This window comes from Mustela lutreola, chromosome 3 (assembly GCF_030435805.1).
Source record: "Mustela lutreola isolate mMusLut2 chromosome 3, mMusLut2.pri, whole genome shotgun sequence".
NCBI classification, from domain to species: Eukaryota; Metazoa; Chordata; class Mammalia; order Carnivora; family Mustelidae; genus Mustela; species Mustela lutreola.
Window position 1 is genome coordinate 157494622 of NC_081292.1, and position 21826 is coordinate 157516447.

The window sequence follows — 21826 nt, forward strand, 5'->3', positions numbered from 1 at the left end:
AGATTCTTCACAGTCTTTTAGAGCAGGTTGAACTTAACCAGAAAAAAAAAAAAAGGACAACACCAAGTGCAAGTGAAGATACAACACAACTGGAACGCTCTTATATTGCTGGTAGAAATGCAAAATGATACAGGCATTTTGGAAAACTTGAGTTTCTTATAAAAGTAAATCACACTTATCATCCAGCCCAGCAATCCTCTCCTAGATAATTACTCAAGAGAAATCAAAAGCTGTGCTCACCCACAAAAAATATTTACAGTGGCTTTGTTTATCACTGCTAAGTGACTAAACAAACTGTGGTGTATTTATGCAACGGAACAATAATTGGCAATGAAAAGAACAAACCACTGATAGACCTGACAACATTACTGGATCTCAAATGCACTCTGCTAAGTTAGAGGTTAGCAAATTATGGCTTACCACCCAAATCTGGCTGCCGTCTGTTTTAATAAGCCAGATTTTATTGGAACATAGCCACACCCAATCATTCGTGGATAGCACATGACTGTAATAGCAAAGTAGAGAAGTTGCAACAGATATGGTATGGCCGGGGCACCTGGGTGGCTCAGTGGGTTAAAGCCTCTGCCTTCTGCTCAGGTCATGATCCCAGGGTCCTGGGATCCAGCTCTACATCGGGCTCTCTGCTCAGCGGGGAGCCTGCTTCCCACCCCTATCTCTGCCTGCCTCTCTACCTTCTTGTGATCTCTGTCAAATAAATAAATAAAATCTTTAAAAGAGAGAGAGAGAGAGATGGTATGGCCTGCAAACCTAAAACATTGACTACATGGGCCTTTATGGAAGAGAGAAATTCTGAGGAGGATAGAAATGTCCTGTATCTTCACTTTGTTATTGGTTATATGACTGTATGTGGCTTGCAAAAACTGATAGAACTGTATATTATAAAGGATGAATTATACCACATAATGTAAATCATACCCCAAATTCTATCTCAATAAACTTGACTTTAAAAAGAGTAAGCAGACATGTGTAGAGAGCCAACAAGCACACAGAAAGATGCTCAACATTGCTAACCATCTAGGAAATGTGAATCAAAATCACAACGAGATATCATGTGATACTTCTCAGTATGGCTAGTATTGGGGCACCTGGATGACTCAGTTGGTTAAGTGGCTGCTTTCAGCTCAGGCCATGATCCTAGGGTCCTGGGACTGAGTCCCACATGAGGCTCCCTACTCAGCAGGGAGTCTGCTTCTTCCTCGGCTGTTCTACCTGCCACTCCCCCTGCTTGTGCACTCCCTTTCTGACAAATTTTAAAAATTAAAAAAAAAAAAAAAAGAATGGCTAGTATCAAAAAATATAAGGGGCACCTCTGTAACTCAGTTGGTTAAGCATTTGACTATTGATTTCAGATCAGGCCTTGATCTCAGGGTTGTGAGTTCAAGCCTCACACTGGGTTCCATCGCTGGCATGGAGCCTTTCTTAAAAAATAAATAAATAAAGCTGTTGGGGTGCTGGAGTGGCTTCAGCAGTTAAGCTCTGACTTTTAATTATTATTATTTTTTTAAGATTTTATTTATTTTATTTGACAGAGAGAGAGATCACAAGTAGGCAGAGAGGCAGGCAGAGACAGAGGGGGAAGCAGGCTCCCTGCTGAGCAGAGAGCCCGATGCGGGGCTCGATCCCAGGACCCTGAGATCATGACCTGAGCCGAAGGCAGCGGCTTAATCCACTGAGCCACCCAGGCGCCCCAAGGAGGTTCCTCAAATAATTAAAAAGTAGAAATACCATATGATCCAACATTTCCACTTCTGGGTATTCATCTGAAGAAAATGAAAACAGTTGAATGGATAACAAAGATGTAGGTTGTATAAGTGTTTGTGTGTGTGTTTGAGACACTCCGTTCTCTCTCTATATATAGATATATATATTTATTATTATATATTATTATATATATTTAATATATATAATATTATATATTATTTTATATATTTATAAAAAATATATATATATTACTTAGCTGTATATTGTACCTATATCTACTCAGCCATAGAAAAGGATGAAGCTTTGCCATTTGTGACAAAATAGACGGACCTTGAGGATATCACACTAAGTGAAATAAAGGCAAATACTGTATCAATCTAAAAAACAAAACAAATGAATAAACAAAACAGAAAAAAACTCCAAGATCAAAAATGACCTGATGGTTGCCAGAGGGGAGGAGTGTAGGAGAGATAGGCAAAAAGAGACGAAGGGGTTAAGAGGTATGATCTTCCAGTTATAAAATAAAGGAGACACAGGGATGCGATGTATAGCACAGGAAAAACAGTCAATAATATTCTAACAACTTTGTATGGTGATAGATGGTAATTAGACTTACTGTGGTGACCATTTTGTAGTGTATATAAATACTGAATCACTATGTTGTACACCTGAAACTAATACAATACTATACATCAATTATTCTTCCATTAAAAAAAAAAAGCCAATATGTATCCAGTATTTATATGTCAGGCACTGTTATAAACCTTTTACTTTTTTCTACTCATTTAATCCTCATAATAACCCATGAGTTGAGTACTACTGTGATCTCCATTTTACAGAAGAAGTAACTGAGACAAACAAAAGCCAAGTAATTGGCCGGTGATTAATGCAGCTCAGATACGAAAGAGCTGGGAACCGCACCTCCACAGCCTGCCCACAGACTACATGTTATACAACTACACCACACAGACAATATATAACGGGAGAAAAAAATAAAGAAACAGACTTATCAGTTAGAATAGGGTGAGCTATCACCAGTTACCACACTCTGAAAGTTTCTGGTTTTTTTTACCATGGTTTTGTTGTGGATGCTTTCCTGAAGAGTTGTTCCAAAAAAAATTTTTTTTAAAGATACAGCACTATTGAGGGTAATTTATTTAATTTCTGACACCACATTTAAAACAACATTTTATTTGTTTATATTTTCCCCCATAAAAGCTGGGAAGTGTTGCAACTGAGAAGCTAAGTACCAAGTTTATTTCAGAGGCAGTAAACACAGCCTAAGGCCGTACTTACAATTATGACAAGAGAGAGACTCATATGGCTTCATATGGCTTTGAGTCTCAAAAACACATCTGCACTCTACCTTCCCTAGAATATGTTGGCTGATGGCAAATAAAGAGAAAAGCAGCCAGAATAAAATAGTGTTGGTAAGTAGCAACGTGCTTTAAGAAAAGAGGTGTTTGTGCTACAAATCTTCTCAGACCAGCTCTCCTCCAGGCAGATTGATTAAGCAGGAATCTGGGAGAAAGCCCCATTAAAAGATTGACCCAGAGATGCTGGGAGAAACCTTGGAACGTCAACATACCCTAAATCATGTGAGAGACCAAAACTCACACGTCTATTCCTGACAAGACACCTGACCCACAACTACTTACTCATCCAATCAATATGTATTAGAGGTCCTTGGCAGGTCTATAGATTGGAGGACAAAACAAAAAGATAAACAGTAATTCATAATATTGCTTAACAGGCAGATTTAAGATAGAAAAGATGCTATAAAGGCCACAGGACACACACTTCATCCGGACCTGAGAAGATTTCTTGGACTACAGGAAAAAGGACTACAAGGCCTTAGATGGGTAACGATGACAGGAAAGGAAGTGGGAACAGCATGTGCTAAAACCAGAAGTCATCCTAATGTATTTGTGCAGCACACTACTTTCTTAAAAACATGTGTTGCATATCCAATACTTAAAAGTTGCTATATTTCATATAACAGTGATTTCTGAAATGAATCGGCTGCAACAGCATGGATCCCTTGGGCAGGAATTGTGTGGTCTTGTTAGTGCAGGGCTCACACTACTGGCTTCATGCTTTTATGTCACCCACTCTAGCCCCTATAGGCAGAGACGTTTGCCGACCCCAGGCTAGAAACAGGAAAAGCCCAACACTATGATTCCACCACTTGAAGCCAGAAGAAATGAGAGTCCAAGAACTCTAACCACAGCTCCCAAACAAAAAAATTCTTATCCTGTAGAATTAGGAGAATATTTAATATTACTTTGATGTTTTTATTTCTGATATTTAATTATGATGGTCTATGGAGAAATAGGAATTTTGTTAAACTTCTAAGCAAATGTTCATTTATGCTTTAAAAAGACAAGATTCCTCCAGAATTCTGATACCAAACGTGTGGTTTTTGTCAAGAGACTGTTACCTGTGAACACCTACAGAGAACTGAAAGCCAAGTTCATAATCTTTGAGGGTTTATATCCCAGAGAACAGAACAGGATTCAGAATGAGACCAGTTTTACTATGTGCACCATTAGACTTGCAAATTTAAAAAAAAAAAAAAAATCCTAGACATTTGCAACTTCAGGTGAGACCGAAAACAAGATCTAATAATTAGTGTCTATTTCTGAAAGAAGTGCATATTTAAAGACCACAGGCAATTAACAACCAGGTTGTCCTGTAATCATGTACAGTAATAATTGGAGTATAAAGTAGGGTTTCATGCAAATCACTTCATACTGCAACTATCACTCTCACTCTCTCCCATAGCATGTGATTCAATCACATATTGCTAATGGAACTGTTAGATTTTAAGGAAATTGCTTTGCGTTTTGTTGTCACTGGAAAAGACCAACAATATTTGTATTTTCCTAAAAAGAAGACACAACCTGCATCTCCTTACGGTGAATTTTAAAATGTTTTAATGGCCTTCACCTCCTGAACCACTCTGTGGTTCTAAACAATGATGTTTTTTCTTGTACTTACATGACAGCAAGCAACATTTCTCACTGTGAACATCCTCAGGGAGGGACTCACGATTACTCTGTAGGAACAGTTGCTAATGGGTAGACTGTCATCTCCACTGGACACCAAAGAAGAGAAAACAAGTCCTTCCTTCTGGGGGTACTGAGATCAGAGCTCCAGCTCACCTTGAATGTGCCGTCCACGCTTTATGTGGCTGCTATTCATTTGAGAAATCACAGAGACGCTCTCTTAATAGTAATCATAATATATCCAAACTGTTAACTTGTGAACCTTTTTTTTATAGCTGAGGAAGAGGGAAAATCCTTTCGCTCTGTCTGAATCTACTTCAGATAAGCTCACTTCATAACTGACTACATGATCTGAGGTCTGGGAGATACATTTTATTGGTTTTCAAATATATACTTCAGAAACGATAATAGTTGGAGGTATCTCAACTTGATATTGCTCTTCAATCCCAACAGCCTGCTGAGAACTAGAAGATCTGGAAAGGAAGGCTGAGCTCAGGGAGGCCAGAGAAGGAAGAGGCGGCACTGGGGCTGGCTGGGCTGCTACTGGTTCCCACTCTCTAATGAACTAGCTCCTGTAGGTCTCGTCATTACCACAGAACACAGGCACCCTTTGACCACCGAGGAAAGTGAGTTCAGTTATTCCTTATGCAAGTAACTGAGAGAATCATAATTTGAATTCAGGTTTGACTTCACATCCCCTGACTTCAGCTGTGCTAGGCTCTCTTTGCCTATAAATGTAGATTACCTGGGCCCCTCGATCTGTCAGCTTCTCTGGCACCAGCAGGGAGCTGTTGGTGATCGTCAGTGAACTCAGAAGTTCTTGGGACTGTGGACAGCCTGTGGCCAGCAACCCTGGGCCATCAAGTATGAAATAGCATTTTTCCTTAAAAACTTCGCTAAGACATATGTTTGGAAGTGGACACAGGAGGTTCATCCTTCTCCCATTCCTTGAAGGTAAATAAAATGCTGACCCAATGAGCCCAACGATCATTCCAAGCTTGACCATCCAGATGGCCCTCAGCTACGTTTTAATTTGATGTTCAAAATCGTTCTGGGTCAACTTTATGATGCATACTTTCCATTTCTCTGTGAATTATTTCTTCAAATATATACTTTTTAAAATAACATTTCTATTTGTCCTCACAAGCATATAATTAGATCTCAGAAGGCCTTTGTTGAGAAACCACAAATTAGAAAATAAAGGAAGTAAGTAAAATTAACGTTGCCTAACTTAACATAAAGCATCTATTTTCTCTTAATTTGCCCAAACTCTACCTACAAAAAGCCTTCCGAACATAAACATAATTTGACTATGAAGTTGGAAGACGGGGAGAAGGGAAGGGAGCTGAAGGACTCTCCCCAAAGCATTTATAGAAAGTTTGCTCAGTCCCACAATATCCCTAAAAAGTTTCTTAAAGAGCCCTCAAGATGAATAAATAGTTGAAAATGAAATGCAAAGTCAAATCAGAATGAATGTCAATGTTGCTCAGTTAGCAACAGCCTAGAAGCTCACCAGCTGTCAACGCTAATCATAGCTCAGTTGTTGACTCACTGTGTGACCTCTAGAAGTACAGTTAACCTCGCTGATTTTGTATGCCAGCCATAAAATAGCATCACAAACTCCTCGAAGGCCTGATGTGAGTTATAACTCAAAGATATTGCCATGGCCCCACTTTAGGAGCTAAGTGTTAAATAAAAACCAAAATTATAAGGAAGATGATAGGATGCTCTTCAAAGAACATTTCCAGCTCTGTCTGCATAATTTTAGTGCTTTGATGAAGCATGGCTCTGAAGAAACGGTTAACCATATAGAGTAGTTAAGAATAGTTCAAACTGGCCTTATGGAAAATATAGTGTATTCCGAATCCTCATCAAGTTTTAGATATCAGACACAGCCCCAACATATTTAGTTTTGCTTCTAGGAGAAAAAGAGTTCTTCCAGGAATCTATGCACGAGGTTCTGCATAAGAGAAGCAAGTGAATGCCACAGTCTTTGGCAAAAACTCCAACAATAAAACTCTCATGAAAAGAAATGCAACTCATTTGTCAACTGGATTAGAAACTAAAGTCAGGAGGCAGGTGTAATGGCTGGATGTTTAAAACTTTTCCTCTTCCTCCAAGGCATTTCCCACCCTCCCTGAGAGTTGGCTGGAAATGATCTGGTGGGTCAAAAAGCCCTATAATATGGCAGAACCACTGGAATAAAGAGACATAGATCCCTGAGTCGTTGCAAGAAGCAGGTCCCCGCCTCCATCCTCACCAAACTGTATTGTGAGCAAGACATAAACCTGCATGGTGATAACCCAGTGAGCTTTGGGGGTTGTTTATTACACCAATTAGCATGCTCTAATTAATACACAACTATGGGTTATGTTCAGCATTACAACCTAAGATTCACAACTCCTCTACCCTGCATACAGTCCATACACAGTTCAGAATCTTCCTCTGGTGGATAAGGACCCATCATTTATACAAAATTAAATCCGCACATACAAAGAAGCTGCAAAGGACAGAACGACAAACACAAGCACCACTAAACCACTTTATATCTGATGTAACATTGAAGTTAATAGCTCTTCAAGCAGGCAGGTGGGACCAAGGAGCCTCTTCCTTAAGCACTGGTCCTCTCTGTCCTCCTTAATATGCATTCTTTGTATGGTATTCACATCATGGTACCCCACCTAAACATCATCAACGAAAACAAAGACTGTTTAAGAACTGTTGCTTCTCCAGAACTTTGTCATTTTTTTTTTTAAGAAAAAGGCTGTTTGTGAACCTATGAAAAAATGCTTCTGGAGAAGATTATTTACTTAGAACAAACAAGTCTGGTAGCTGGAATTGACTCAGAGTTAAAAGCAATCTGGGAAACATAAAGCAGACATGTCATGCCACAATTTGAGCTACATCAGTGCTCAGGAAGACTTACATTGATTTCAACCCCACTCTCTTTAGTTTAGGAACCAGAAGAATATTTATAACTGGGGTTAAATTCTTAAAGATATAGAGCATGTTCAAAAATTAAGTAGTTACATCCAATCAAAGATACTACTGAAAAGTCATGTGGGAGTGGAATTTTTAGAATGAAAAACTTAATTGACATCATGTCCTAGGTGCTATGCAAGTTTTATTCATGTATTTGTGTATTTTAAAGGCTTTTTTCCCCCCCAGCAGTTTCAAGTTTACAGCAAAATTGAGAAGATCCACGGGTTTTCCATATCGCCCTGCCCCCACACATACATGTCCTTTATCAACATCATTCACCAGAATGGCACATTTTTTACCAAGAATGAACCTACACTGACACATTATAATGTCAATAATTTACTTAAGAGTTCACTCCTGCTGTTGTACATTTTATGGGGTTAGACAAATGCATAATGACACAGACCCATTATTATAATATCGTACAGAGGAGTTTCATTGTCCTAAAAATCCTCCATGTTCTGCCTATTCATGGCCCTCACACCCCAGGTAACTGATCATTTTTCTGTCTCCAGCAGTTGTGGAGAACCCACAGTAGAGTTCTTGCACTACGATTTTTTTCTTTCTGTGCCTCTTCATGGCACAATAGCTTGTTTCTTTCTAGCACTGAATAATAGTCCATTGTCTGGATGTACAACAGTTTATTCATCCATTCACCTACTGAAGGACATCTTGGTTGCTTCCAAGTTTTAACAATTATGCATAAAACTATTATAAACATCCCTGGGCAGATCTTTGTGCGAACATGGTTTTCAAGTCTCTGGGGTAAGCACCAATGAGAGTGATTGTTGGATCAAATGGTAAGAATATGTTTAGTTTTATAAAAAACTGTCCCACTGTGTTCCAAAGTAGCTGTACCATTTTGTGTTCTCACCAGGAATAAAGGAGGGTAGCTGTTGCTCCACACCCTTCACCCCTATTTGCTTATGATTTTTATTTCTCTTCAATAGATACTCACTTGAACTTCACATTTCTCTATGCTCTACTAGTTTCTCTGTCCGGCAGTTAATATAAGCCATACTGTGCTATCCAAAAGCTCCACCGTGGAAAGAAATCTGGTGCTACTGCATTCTTATTACGTCTAATAGGGCTAGGTCTATTTCAAATGTTCACGCCCTGTAGCAGGGGAAGGGGAAGTCCTAGATACTAAAGACCCGCTTTGTGTCAGGTACTGAGATCACTGGCTTGTATGTATTGACTTGGTGCTTGGCATCAGGAAAAAGCCTGGGAGTCAGTGACATTAACCTTACCTTATGAAGGAAGTGGAGTTCTGAAAACATGCATGACCTGAGCACATTAACAGGCTCATCGAATCTCCTCCACACTGTGTAACAGACACATTCAGGAAGCTAAATATCTGCCCATTTGGGGATCTGTTGCAATAAGTCCCAAAGTAGATCTTACTTTCATTCTATGACCTGACCATTCTATTTCTTACTCCTCCAATCTTCTTTTGTATTTTGAGTCATTAGTATTATCAGTCAAAAAGCTCTGCTTTATTAGAATCTCTTAAAAATAATGCATTGAGACTGAAATTACGAGTTAAAACAATGTTTTCTCTTTTTTTTTAAAGAACAATGTTTTCAAAGTTCCTATGGATTTTAATTATTCATGCATCACTTTGCCTCTTATTAGCATATGTATTTTTCTTCCTGAATTTCGATGATACTAGCAACAAAGGTAATACAGTTTTACCTGTAATTCAACTCACCTAACACATCACCACTATCATTTTCTCACGTTCCCTTAATTCACACACAGAGTGAACTCTAATATTTTAAGTAATATTTTTTACTTAAATATATTTAAGTAAGCCACTCAAGGTGTATAAATTGCTGTCTCTTACAAAGTCAGAGGCTATGTTACAAAGCATGAACATCCTGTCAGTAATCACTACTACTACCTCACTGACTCTGGAAAGTAATAAGCCTAACTGCTTTCCACTTCAAGCTAAAATGCTACAAGAGAATTCCAGGGTGGGGGGGAAGCACGCCTTTTTAAATATTGTTTGTTTTCTAGAATGTTTCATCATAGCATCCAACAAATAGCATTCTACTATATAAAATTAATTTATCAAGAATACTGTATTCACATAACTTTTTAGAAACACATCAGCCATATAAACCAAGTCTGCCAAAACTCATAAAGACCCAAGTAGAGAAAGAGAAGAAACAACCAGAACTTCAAGTAAGTTATTACTAGCAACAGGAAAAGAGTTTAAGTTAATAACTGGCTTTATTCTCCTGCTCCTTGGCTCATCATCCAATTCATCCAATCAGGAAGCAAGGCGAAGAGAGAACATAAGGTATCTGTATAACCTGTTGTCTGGCCAATGTCCTACAACCTCAGATGAAGGACAGAGCAGTGCTGATGACCTCCAAGTCTTAACAAAGTAACCCTGAATGCCAGGATCACCCGTGACAAGAGCAACTTTTCTGCGCCTTAGACTCACATTGTACCTTCTTATCACCTGGGGATCCACTACTAGCTCAGACTTTTTGAAAGCTCACTATGTTCCAGAACCTCTTCCAGGCTCAGACTTTTTGAAAGATCACTATGTTCCAGAACCTTTTCCAGGCTTTACTGCTCTTCAGCATTCCTCAGAGGGAAGCAGCACCACTATTCTCTCTATTTTACAGACATAGGAAAATGACATCCAGAGAACTTAAGAAAAGTGTCCATAGTCTCTTAGCTCTTCAGTAAAGCCAAGCGTTGGAGGCATGCAATCTTTGCCAAAATGGTGCTCTCATCCTGTATGTTCTATCACTCAGGAATGGAAGGATATTTGATCAGTTGAGAATCTCTGAATTCCCTGATTTTAATACAATCACTCCACAACTAAAAAGAGACCTTGATTGCCATACCCTGAAGCTCATTCCCTACCTTGGTCTGGTGCAGAAAAAAAAGAAGAAAACTTTCACATCCGGGCTTTGAGAAAGCTCTCAGTGGTTTTCAGTCCTCACCTCCAGTTGGCTCACAAAACCCACTACACCTTCAGAGTGGGTAATGGAAGGAACAAACCCAGCATGTGTTATGTGGGAGGGCACACCCTCAGACCTAAATAGATCTTTGTTACATCAACCACACCACTGGGGTTAAAAAGAAGCCCACACTCTCACACCAGTGTTTCCAGTTAAACCTGGAAGGTATGACATAAACGTTGAGTTTACAAAAAAAAAAAAAAAAAAGTTTTGAAAAATGCCTTTGGTCTATAATGAAGGACAAAAGCCTGGGGTAACCCTCAGCCCAATCTCTGCACGCCCATCCTGCTTCTGTCCCCATTCCCCGCAGCCGCCCCCATTCTTCCCACCCACCTGAGGACCCCTCATGCAGCCCTGGCTTTACCACTCCCCACTTCCGCTCCTCATGAAGGTTCACTGGCTCTGAAAGTACCCAAGACCCTCTCTCCTAATTTAAACTCCCCTCTCCATCCACTCTGTTGTCTCATCAACTCAAAATTATAAAAGGAGACTCTCTCATGAAGTGACACGTCTCTTTGATTTGATATGAGGGAATCACTAAAAGAGCATCCTGTCCCGAGAGGAAGACCGGATACCCTCCAAGTCCCTTCCAAGTAAAACTATTATTAAATTGCCTTCTACTAAATAGTGAATGACTAATAACCTGCTCTCAAAAATCTGCACACCACTACAGTGATGTTTGCTCGCCGCATTCCTGGTGGGATTTAAGACAGTGGTATATACCCACTGTGATGACAGGAGCCATTACTCAGCCGCCTGGGCCTTGGCATGTAGCTGATCCAGGGAGAGGAACATCAAGAAGACTCTGGGGACACTTATATCACCTACTTGTGGGTGAGGCAATAAAAAGAGGAAAATGAAATGAATAGGAAGTCTCTCCAAGACCATTCAAAAAAACCCTACACGTGCCACTGAGAAGAGCCTGGAAAGTGGATACTCTCTGTGGCCACAAACCTCCTTTCCTGTAGGTGGACACACAAAAAAAAAAAAGTCAGCCAATATTCATCTCTTCATCAGCTTCCTCGCTGTATTAGGAAAATTCAGGTTTCTCCAGCTCCAAATGAACATAATAATAATAATAATAATAATAATATCATCTCCTTAGTCCATCCCTTCTAACTCTGATTTATTTATCTTAAAAGAAAAAAATCTCTATGCTCCCCTTGGGTCAACAATGGACACTACCGATCACTGAAAAACAAATACAAATTTTAATAATATGCTTGTATGAGGGAAAGCCACACTACGACTTGAGACTAAACAATCATTGCTATTACCTCTAATGCCTGACCTGTCTCCAGAAATGCTAGGGTCTCCGCAGTTGTCTCTATCTCCTCACCTACAATAGCTTTTATTCAAGCAGCTGGGTAAAAGGTAAGTGAACGGTATCTTACTTGATTTCATAGTGTTTTCTATTTAATTAAATGAAGGGATACAGAGTAGCATTCCTTCATTATCCCCCTTGCAAATATAAGCTAATTTAACTGTAGAATTGATTTAAAAGTTTTCAGGTGAGCTGACTTGGCACCTAAATGTTGACAGGTAGCACTACCTTTTCTGTCAAATGTGCTTTAACTGTTGAACAACTTCTAGAATCAAGCTGTTGTACTTAGAATACAATCTCTGCCTGTACTTTAGGAAGGAAGCTTTGTGCTCAGAATATCAAAGGAGCACAAGCGAGGAGCCAGGGGAGACAGAGCTGCAGGGGCAGGAATGCCAGCAAAATGTGCCTGAACTTGAACTCGACAGATGGCTTTCTAATACGTCAGCATCTTGGACTTTCGACACCAATTTCTTCTTAAAGGAGGACAGTTCATCAGTTAGAATCATCTTAGAAAACTGGAAGAAAAAAATATAAAGACACAAGCCAATACATTAAGCATGGCTCTGCAGGAAAAATGGAGCATGCCGAGTCACAGTTAAAGACACAGCTTCTACAAAATGTAGCCAAATAATCGGTATCAGGGGGCAGAATTTTCCTGACCATTGAAAAGTCCCCCAGAATGGCTCTGATTGGCAGATATTTTCTGAGAGAGGACAGCTGAGGCCTCTGGTCATTTCCTGTCAATGGCCCAAAAGAGTTGTCTCCTCTCCCCCCTCATCTCTCTTCTCTCTTTGTTGCTAATCCCTAAGGCTACATCCCAACCTGCCACGCAAAATGCGCTCAAGGCAGTGGCTTTAGGGGACAGGAATCACCACAAAAGAATGCACACGTTTGGATGAATGCCTTATGCAACTCATTGATTGAATATGCCTATGGTGATTTTTCTCAAAAGAACTTGTCAGATTAAAATTATAAATGACTTAAAACTGCTGGTATCCATTTCATTTGGCCATTAGGGTAGTCAGGATGTCTAACTTAGGAAGGAGAAAATGCAAAATGACCCAGAAATCAGTAGATTCTTGTTTTGTCTTGATTTTACTAACGAAAATTCGCCCTTAATGTGATTGATTAGAGACAGTATCAACTGTTTATTGAGTGAGATTAAAGAAAAATCAAAGAGGGGAGCCTGGGTGGCTCAGTGGGTTAAAGCCTCTGCCTTCAGCTCAGGTCATGATCTCAGGGTCCTGGGATGGAGCCCCGAATAGGGCTCTCTGCTCAGCGGGGAGCCTGCTTCCCTTCCTCTCTCTCTCTGCCTGCCTCTCAGAGCCTACTTGCGATCTCTGTCAAATAAATAAAATCTTAAAAAACAAAAAGAAAAAGAAAAGAGAAAAATCAAACAAATAAAACATATGAAGCAGTATAACCCAAACACAAAGTTAACTTATAAACTCTGAAGTAGAACATGCTTGCTGTGGTTAACAGACATAAACCGTGTACAAATTTAGCAACAACTCATCATATTAGATATTGTGACCTTTGGCGCCGGCAGTTGCCAGTGTCATTTGGGATAGCACTGCCTGGTAAAGATGGCAGAAATAACCTAATCCATTAAAGCCTACGTCTCAAACCAAACTGCACTTCTGAAATAACCTCACAGCAGGAGCGGCATCTTTTCACACTGACTTTTAAGCAACCAAGGCAATATTTTTAAAGGAACAGAGAACTCCGCATGACCCGTGAGTGACCATGAGCTTCAGAGCAAGTCAATCAATTAGGACCTGCAAGATATCCACCTGGGGAAACCGTAAGGGCGATGTGCTCATAGGTAAGAATCAAAAAGACTAACACAGCCTATTCAATTCCTTCTGTCTTTAGGAGGAAGCACTAAAAACAAGCCGGTTTTTTGTTTTGTTTCGTTTTGTTTTGTTTTGTTTAACTATAAGCCACCAAACTGATTCTTCCCGGTAAGAGTTTTTAAAGTAGTATTTCTCACTCAGAACCTGGGACTCCAAGCAATGTGGCCGGCTCTACTCTCAGAGCACAAAGGAAAAAACAGGCACAGGACCAGCCATGGCATAAAGGCTCTCACAGCAATGAATAAAACGAGTCCAACTGCAAACAGCTTCCCCAATTCCTTTTCCTCCGTCTTTGAGTGAGGAATATACCACCCAGCTGATAGTGAAAAATACCCTAGAGACACGGGGAAGCAAGAACAGGAGACTAGTAATCCTAACCACTGAGGCAGCCGCCAGAACTTCAAGCTGAAAAAGAACAAAAGCATTCACCAAAATAATTTCTTGGCATCCATTTGACATAGTTGTAGTGCAAAGCGGGGGGGAGGGGGCATAAACTGAGCAATATATATATATATATATATATATATATATATATATATATATATTTTAGCACTTTAAATTATTTGGAAACTTCATACCAATCTCATTTCATGGCCTTCTCCCTTTAAAGATCCAATATAAAGTAATGGTACATGAGTAAGTAAACCTTTGAGAAATAAAACCAAGAGTCAACGTTGGGTCTTTTGTCAGGCCCTTTTCCATTTCCTGTCTCAGAGGCCTGCCTGCCTTCTAATAAGACAAACTTTTGGCAGGAACACAGAAGGTATCCAGACATTTGGATGAATTGGACAACAAAACCTGGCCTTCGGAAATGAGGCACTCTCTTAAAACCGGAGAGCCAAAATAGAAGCTAAGTAATGTAATGCTTTCTGATAAAGAAATTCACTTTTTAAAAAAATTATATACACACAGTAGCCAAGAATCATTAAGGGAGTATTCTAAATTAGTGTCTGTCAGATCAAGACAGTAATTTCTAAACAAAACAATTAACACACACCCATGCCCCGAATGCAGTTCTTTAATAGATATAAGTTTCATAGTATAACCAATACATGCATAATACTTACTTGCTTCCTTCTGTAATGAGCAAATTGAGAGAGGCCTAGGACACTTGCTAGAGCACCGCCTCCAACAAGAATAGTCCCTTTCACTGCCTTTTGAAAAGCCATTTCTTAGCCTACAAAGAAAAACAAAAAGGAAACAGAAAGAAGTGAATTGGGATTTTTATCAGATAACAATCCCCACGGTAGAGAGGGACGCTGCAAGATTCCGAACAGATGTTAAGCTAGAAAACAAAACATAAAATAAGGACATTATCATGGGCCAAAAACAACACATAAAAAAATGGAGATGAGGGAACTGACCACATAAAAGTCACCTTCCGACAGGAATTAAAGAAAAGCAAGGTATAAGGCAACTGAAGATACTTACACAGGATAAAGTCAAGAATGCCATGAAAAGAAACCGTATTGTGTGACTCACAAAACTGCACTCTCTACTCGAAAACGTGTTCAACTGCTAATCCCCTCTACAAGGAGAACAGTGGAAGTCTGTCACTAATGGAGACAGTGAGTCTCATGTTCACTTCAGATTCTTTGGTGCGGGTTTAATTCAGATGGTGGCACAACTCCCTTCCTGGGTTCCCCCCACCAATGATGCTCTCACTAGAGCCAAGAGCCAACACTTGGGCATTCCTGTCCTTAAGCATCTACACTTGACATACTAAAAGTCAAAGGAAACCATGCCTTGATCCTTTCACAAAGAGACAGAAGATAATTCTTAGTGACTGCTATAATTCCTGTAATTAAGGGAACTTAATTAAAAAAAGAAAAAGGTTTCTTCTAGCTAGGGTGGCATGGCACTGCAATTTCAAGGGGGAAGTCTTCATATCAAGCACTTGTTTTGTTTGTTTGTTTCAGGGAGAGCAAGGGAGTGGGGGCACCTGGGTGGTTCAATCTGTTAAGAGTCTCCCTTCGTCTCAGGTCATAATCCCAGGGTCCTGGGATCCAGGCCCATGTGGGGCTCCCTGCTTAGTGGGGAGTCTGCTTCTCCATCTCCTTCTTCCCCTCCTCCCCAATCTGCCCCCCACCCCTCCTTCCTGCTCACTTGGGAGGAATCCTTCTCTCTCTCCAAAGAAATAAATAAAATCTTTTAAAAAGGGAGGAGGGAGGAAGGGAGGGGCAGAAGGAGAGGGAGAGAGAGAATCCCAACCAGGTTCCATGTCCAGTGAAGAGTGCAACCCGGAGGTCGTTACCGGAGGGGAAATCAAGAGTCAGATGCTTAACTTGACTGAGACAGCCAGGTGCCCCTTGCTATGTATTTCTAAAATAAAGTCTTACATTGTGTTAGCTCATGACTTTCTTTTCACCTTGAAACGTGTGTGTGTGTGTGTGTGTGTGTGTGTGCATGCGTATTTCCACTATTAGAATCACTACATTTTTTAAAATTTTTGAATGCTCCAATATCCTTTAACTTTTTTGAAAATAACACGCAAAAAAGTACATAAAAATGAAGATTCCACCAAAAGAACTCTTGCCAGCTTTTATTTAGCTAAATAAAAAAAGGTAACACCGTGTGATCACCTAAAAAAAAAAAAAAGAAGAAGAAGAAGAAGAAGTCAGTTCCAATGTAGAGTTGCTATAGTTCAGTATCAGTTTGACCTGCCTAGGGCTTTTATTCATCATAACAACTGGCACACCCAGATCTTACACGGAAGCCATAACCCTATTGTCCTGAATGGGTGGAGGTCAGACCTGTTGGGACAACATACCTTTACTCTACAAGTATCTCATGACTCAGGAAAATGTTTAATATGAAGTCAGTTTTAACCTAGGATAAGAAAAGAGCATATAGTATCTTAATGTAAATTATGATACAGTTAAAATGTTTGGGTCCATAAAGGATGAATAGCATAACTATACAGGATGAATTAGCATAACTACGCTAAATCAAAGAATTTCAGTGCAGTTGATAACTGGGACTCTATAGAAAATTCATTTTGGAATACTATAAATTATATACTAAAATAAAAGTTGACGTTTCTAAAAATTTTATTTTTCCTCTGACTTCACTCCTTCTAACAAACTAATAAATTCTAAGACTCGTTTTTTTTTTTAAGAGTCTCACGAGGGCACCTGGGTGGCTCAGTGGGTTAATCCTCTGCCTTTGGCTCAGGTCATGATCTCAGGATCCTGGGATCGAGTCCCACATCAGGCTCTCTGCTCAGTGGGGAGCCTGCTTCCTCCTCTCTCTCTGCCTGCCTCTCTGCCTACTTGTGATTTCTCTCTGTGTGTGTCAAATAAATAAAAATCTTAAAAAAAAAAAAAAAGAGTCTCACCAGAAAAAAATGTTTCACACAAATATGTTTCTCTATTGCTGCAGAACCTTCATCAAACATTCGCTCTCCCGAATTATGCAGAATAATTGGTAGATATGATGGCTACTGGCCTCCTTTCATCATTTGGTGAACCCTACGCAAACCCTTACATCCCAGGTTGCTCTGACACGGAAAACCTCAACTAAGCCAACTTGGGAGGCAGTCATCTGTCATAGCCCACCACTGCCATTCCTAACACTTTTGTACATGTTCACAAGGAGGTCTATCACACAACAATGGAAACCCTAACAGTCCAGAGATGACATGCTATCTCCAGGCTAACGGGGTTCCCCTGACAATGAGGGACAGAGAATAGAGACCTAGTTCGATTTACCTAAACAATGAATGTGCCCGCCCCATATAGACAGCAGCCTGGTGGTCCCCTTGCTGGAAGTTTTGTAGCTGATTGACTTTAACTCAGTATCATTGCTTTTGAATTGTTGTCATTGATGACCTCACAAAGAATACCACACATCAACAAAGCCAGCTGAGGGATGTTATGTAACACAGTCAAGAAAAATGTCTCAGCAGACGTGTTCACTCAGCCACTTCAGTCTGGAGATAGTTTTTCCAATTGTGCAGATCCCTGAGTTCCCTGCTCAACTGATCATAGTGCTTCAATTTGATTTCTGAAACCAAAACTCACTAATGAAGATATTTTCATGGGTTTTCTCAACAAGCCACTAGTGCTAGTGAAAAACTGCATTAATGTATTATTTTGCAGACTTAGTGATCATATTGACAATAATCAGTAAAGTTTCTTTTTCCCAGTAATTTCATAAAATAGCCTATGCTTAGGGGATCATTATTTCTATTGAGATCAAATCCATCTGTAAGATCACCTACTAGTTGTGATGAATAAATCACTCTCGCAGGTAATTCAAAAACAAAAGCACGTCGTCGTCGTCATCACATCATCAATGTTATAATGATAACAGTTGACATTTATTGAGTATTTGCTAGGTAATAGGGACTGTGCTTTCAATTCTACATACATCAGCTCATATCACCCTCGCAACACCCTAATTTCATAAAAGAGGCAGTTGTGGTTCAGAGGGAGTATGGGATTTACCCAACGTCACTGACTAGTATGTGACAAAACCACAGCTTAGTCTATACTCTTAACCACTGATTGGTTCTGCCCTGCTTTTTGCTCTCAAAATAACAACCTCTCCCCAAGGGCCACACCATGTTTTGCTATTATTCCTAAAAGAAGTCCTATTCTCAAACATTCACCCAATGTGTACAGTCCTTGGCATTAGGGTTTCCCTAAGGCAAAGAAAAGGCCTCTGACAAAATATCTATGGTAATGTAAGAACTTAGTTTTACTGCTGAACCAAAGAAATTTAAAATTTATACCCACTTACCTTCCATCATAAGGAGAAAAGTTTTCACAATGATTACAGAAAGATTGTTTCCATCTAAGCAGAAGTGCAACAGGGAAATTAGTAAAGAAAGAGAACAAAAAATGGATAAATCTTAACCTTTTGCAACTAGAAGTGTGAGAAATGAGAGGTAGAAAAATCACCCAGAAATAAAAATAGCTTTGTTATTTTTTAAAAGATTTTATTGACTGATTGATTGATTGATTGATTGATTTGAGAGAGTGTGTGAGGAGGGAGAGGGGCAGGGGGAGAAGGACAGAATCCCGAACAGACTCTCCACTGAGGGCAGAGCCCAATGAGGGGTTCAATCTCAGGCCCCAAGATCACGACTGTGCCAAAACCAATGGTCAGATGCTTAACCAACTGAGCCACCCAGGCGCCCCCCAAATTAGCTTAGTTATCATAGCCTGATGTCCATATTTAATAGCCTATGAATTCAGTTGTATATACATTGTCTCAGGACTGGCTCCTGCATTTGCACAGACAAGTGCCAGTCCTCCAATTCTAGCAAGAGGAACACTGGCCCAACTAAAAAATTCTGAACAAAAAGGTACTCAACTAAATATATCCATGAGTTTATTGATTGCCCTCGAGGTGCTTACAATCAATTTGGAGAATTAAATATCAAAATCTGTCTTTTAACTCTGTATTATAACTAGTTGTGCTATATTGAGTGTTATTAATACTCTGACAGACAAAAGACCCTGAATAGCAATCCTGAGAAAGAACAAAGCTAGAACATCATAGTTCCTCATTTCAAACTGTATTTCAAAGCTCTATTAGTCAAGAGTATGGTATTAACACTAAAAACTTATTGGCACTAAAAACAGACGTATAGTTCAATAGAGAGCCCAGAAATAAACCCAAGCATATATAGTCAATTAATTTTTAACAAAGAAGCCAAGAATATACAATGAGGAAAGGGTCTTTTCATTGAGAATAGTCTCTTCAATAAATGGTATTGGGAAAACTAGACAGCCACATGCAAAGAAAAAAAAAGAGAAAAGAGGAAAATAGAAGGAAAGAGAAAAGAAGAGAGGAAAAGAAAGGGAAAGAAAGAAGAGAAGAGGAGAGGAAAAAAAGGAAAAAGGGAAGAGAGAGGGAAGGAAGAAAGAAAGAGGACCATTATCTTATACCATATTCCAAAATAAACTCAAAATGGATTAAAAATTTAAATATAAGACCTGAAACCATAACACTGCTGGAAGAAAACATAGGAAACAGGGTAAGTTCTGTGACATTGCTTTGTGATGCTTTTTTGGATTTGACACCAAAAGTGCAGGCAACAAAAGCAAAAATAAGCAAGTGGGACTACATCAAACTAAAAAGCTTCTGCACAGCAAAGGAAACCATCAGCACAATGAAAAGGCAACCAACAGAATGGGAGAAAATATTGCAAATCACGCATCTGGTAAGGTTCAATATCCAAAACACATAAAGAAGTCATGCAACTCAGTTGCAAAACAAACAATTCAGTTAAAAAAAAAAAATGGGGAGAGGGAATGAACGGACATTTTTCTAAAGAAGACATACAAATGCTCAAGAGGCACGTGAAATGATGTTCACCATCACTCATCACCAGGGAAATGCAAATGGAAACCACAATTAGATATCGATGTCCATGCACATACAGGCACACACACATACAGGCTGGAAGGGAGAGGGGGAGAGAGAGAACCAGGGCCGATGAGGTGAGAAAAGGAAACCATCTGCACTCAGGGGGGCATGTAAATTGGGGTAGCCACTATAGAATACAGTACGGCTGTTCATCAAAAAAATTAAACATAGAAAAAAATTAAACAAAGAACTACCAGGATGCTTGGGTGGCTCAGTCGGTTAAGCATCTGCCTTCGGCTCAGATCATGACCAAGTCCCACATCAGGCTCCTTGCTCAGCGGGGAGCCTGCTTTTCCCTCTGCCCCTCACTTCACTGCTTGTATGCGCACTCTCTCTCTCTCTTTCTGTCAAATAAATAAAATCTTTAAAATAAAACCAAACAAAACCTAGAACTACCATAAGATCCGGCAATTCCACATCTAGATACCTATCTGAAGAAAATGAAAGCACTCGTTTAAAAGATGGTCTCAAACTCACCAGAGTCATCAGAGCTAAAAGTCTGGTTGGGGGAACCTTGTGCCTAGCACTGCCACCAGATAAACCGTGCTTGCTGCTGGCAAACAAAAACTGGATTGGCTGCTTCTCGGAGTTTGCCGAGCCATGCTTCAGGCTAACCTTGCAACTTACCGGGGCACAACTGAATTCTTAGTTGCCTTTTAGGATTCCCATTACAGAATGACTAGAGCAGTGACATCCCATTTCAAATGGTCCTCAGGCGCTCACCATGTCTGCCTCCTCCCATTCCAAAGCAAGGCTACTCTCCAGGTTAAACCATGCATTTGAATAACTTTACCCACACTTGAGACTTAAAAACAAGAAATGAGCACTCATGGAGAAAGGCTGAGCGGCCTCTCAGCAGCCACCCCGCAAAGTTATTCCAGAACAAGAGCGTGCTTCCTGGCCTCTGCATTTACCAAATAGAGTACTCAGACTCCTCTCCCTGCCCTACCCTACAGCCGCTCTCTTCATTAAAGCATAAATAAACCCCATCCGAATGGATGGATCACTCTTCTGTGGAAGGAGCCCTGGGTCTCTTCACTTTGACAAACTCTCCTCTCCTCTGGTCTCTTGTATGGAAAGGCGATTGTTACTTACGTGTGCAGGGGTGAGGGGGGGATGCATGGAATATAGCTGAAAGATAATTTTTAGAAGACTGATTTCAAACACAAGGCTCACATTCCTTGGGACATGTGTTCCCTAGCAAGATGCAAAGGTTTTCCGTGCCCTTCTGGCCACCTATAGCCTGTGCTACTTCTCTAAACCCTTTACCTAACTAAACACATGCAGGTCCAAAAGTAGCAAGAAGCTCCTTATTCTTCGACTGTGCGGTCGCCTACCTTGTAGCTGTGCGTGCAAAACCACCTCCTCATCTATTTTGAGGCATGACACTTTTTTCAAACCCACAGAAAGCACAACGACACCACTCAGAAGACCAGGTCTCGAGGTCCACCTGCACACAAGTTCAGTGACTTACAGAAGAAGGGTGCGTGAATCTTACAAGACAAGGGTGCTGGCCCTCAACAGAGGAAGTCTGAACTTGGCAGCAAGTTCACAGCGAAATGAAAGAAGTGAGTA

At 40.1% G+C, this 21826-nt stretch overlaps 1 protein-coding gene across 3 annotated transcripts in view; it reads right to left on the reverse strand.

The window, feature by feature from the left end:
- GPD2 (glycerol-3-phosphate dehydrogenase 2) overlaps positions 1–21826 on the reverse strand; it is a 141687-nt gene that overhangs the window by 86919 nt on the left and 32942 nt on the right. For 2 of the 3 annotated variants that reach the window (XM_059167292.1, XM_059167293.1), the window contains exon 2: positions 14941–15050. In XM_059167292.1, coding sequence (XP_059023275.1) covers positions 14941–15042 — 102 coding nt within the window. In that variant the 5' untranslated portion in view covers positions 15043–15050. Of the gene's footprint in view, positions 1–14940; positions 15051–17583; positions 17676–21826 lie in introns of those variants that run through there. The other variant, XM_059167294.1, reaches the window with a different exon arrangement.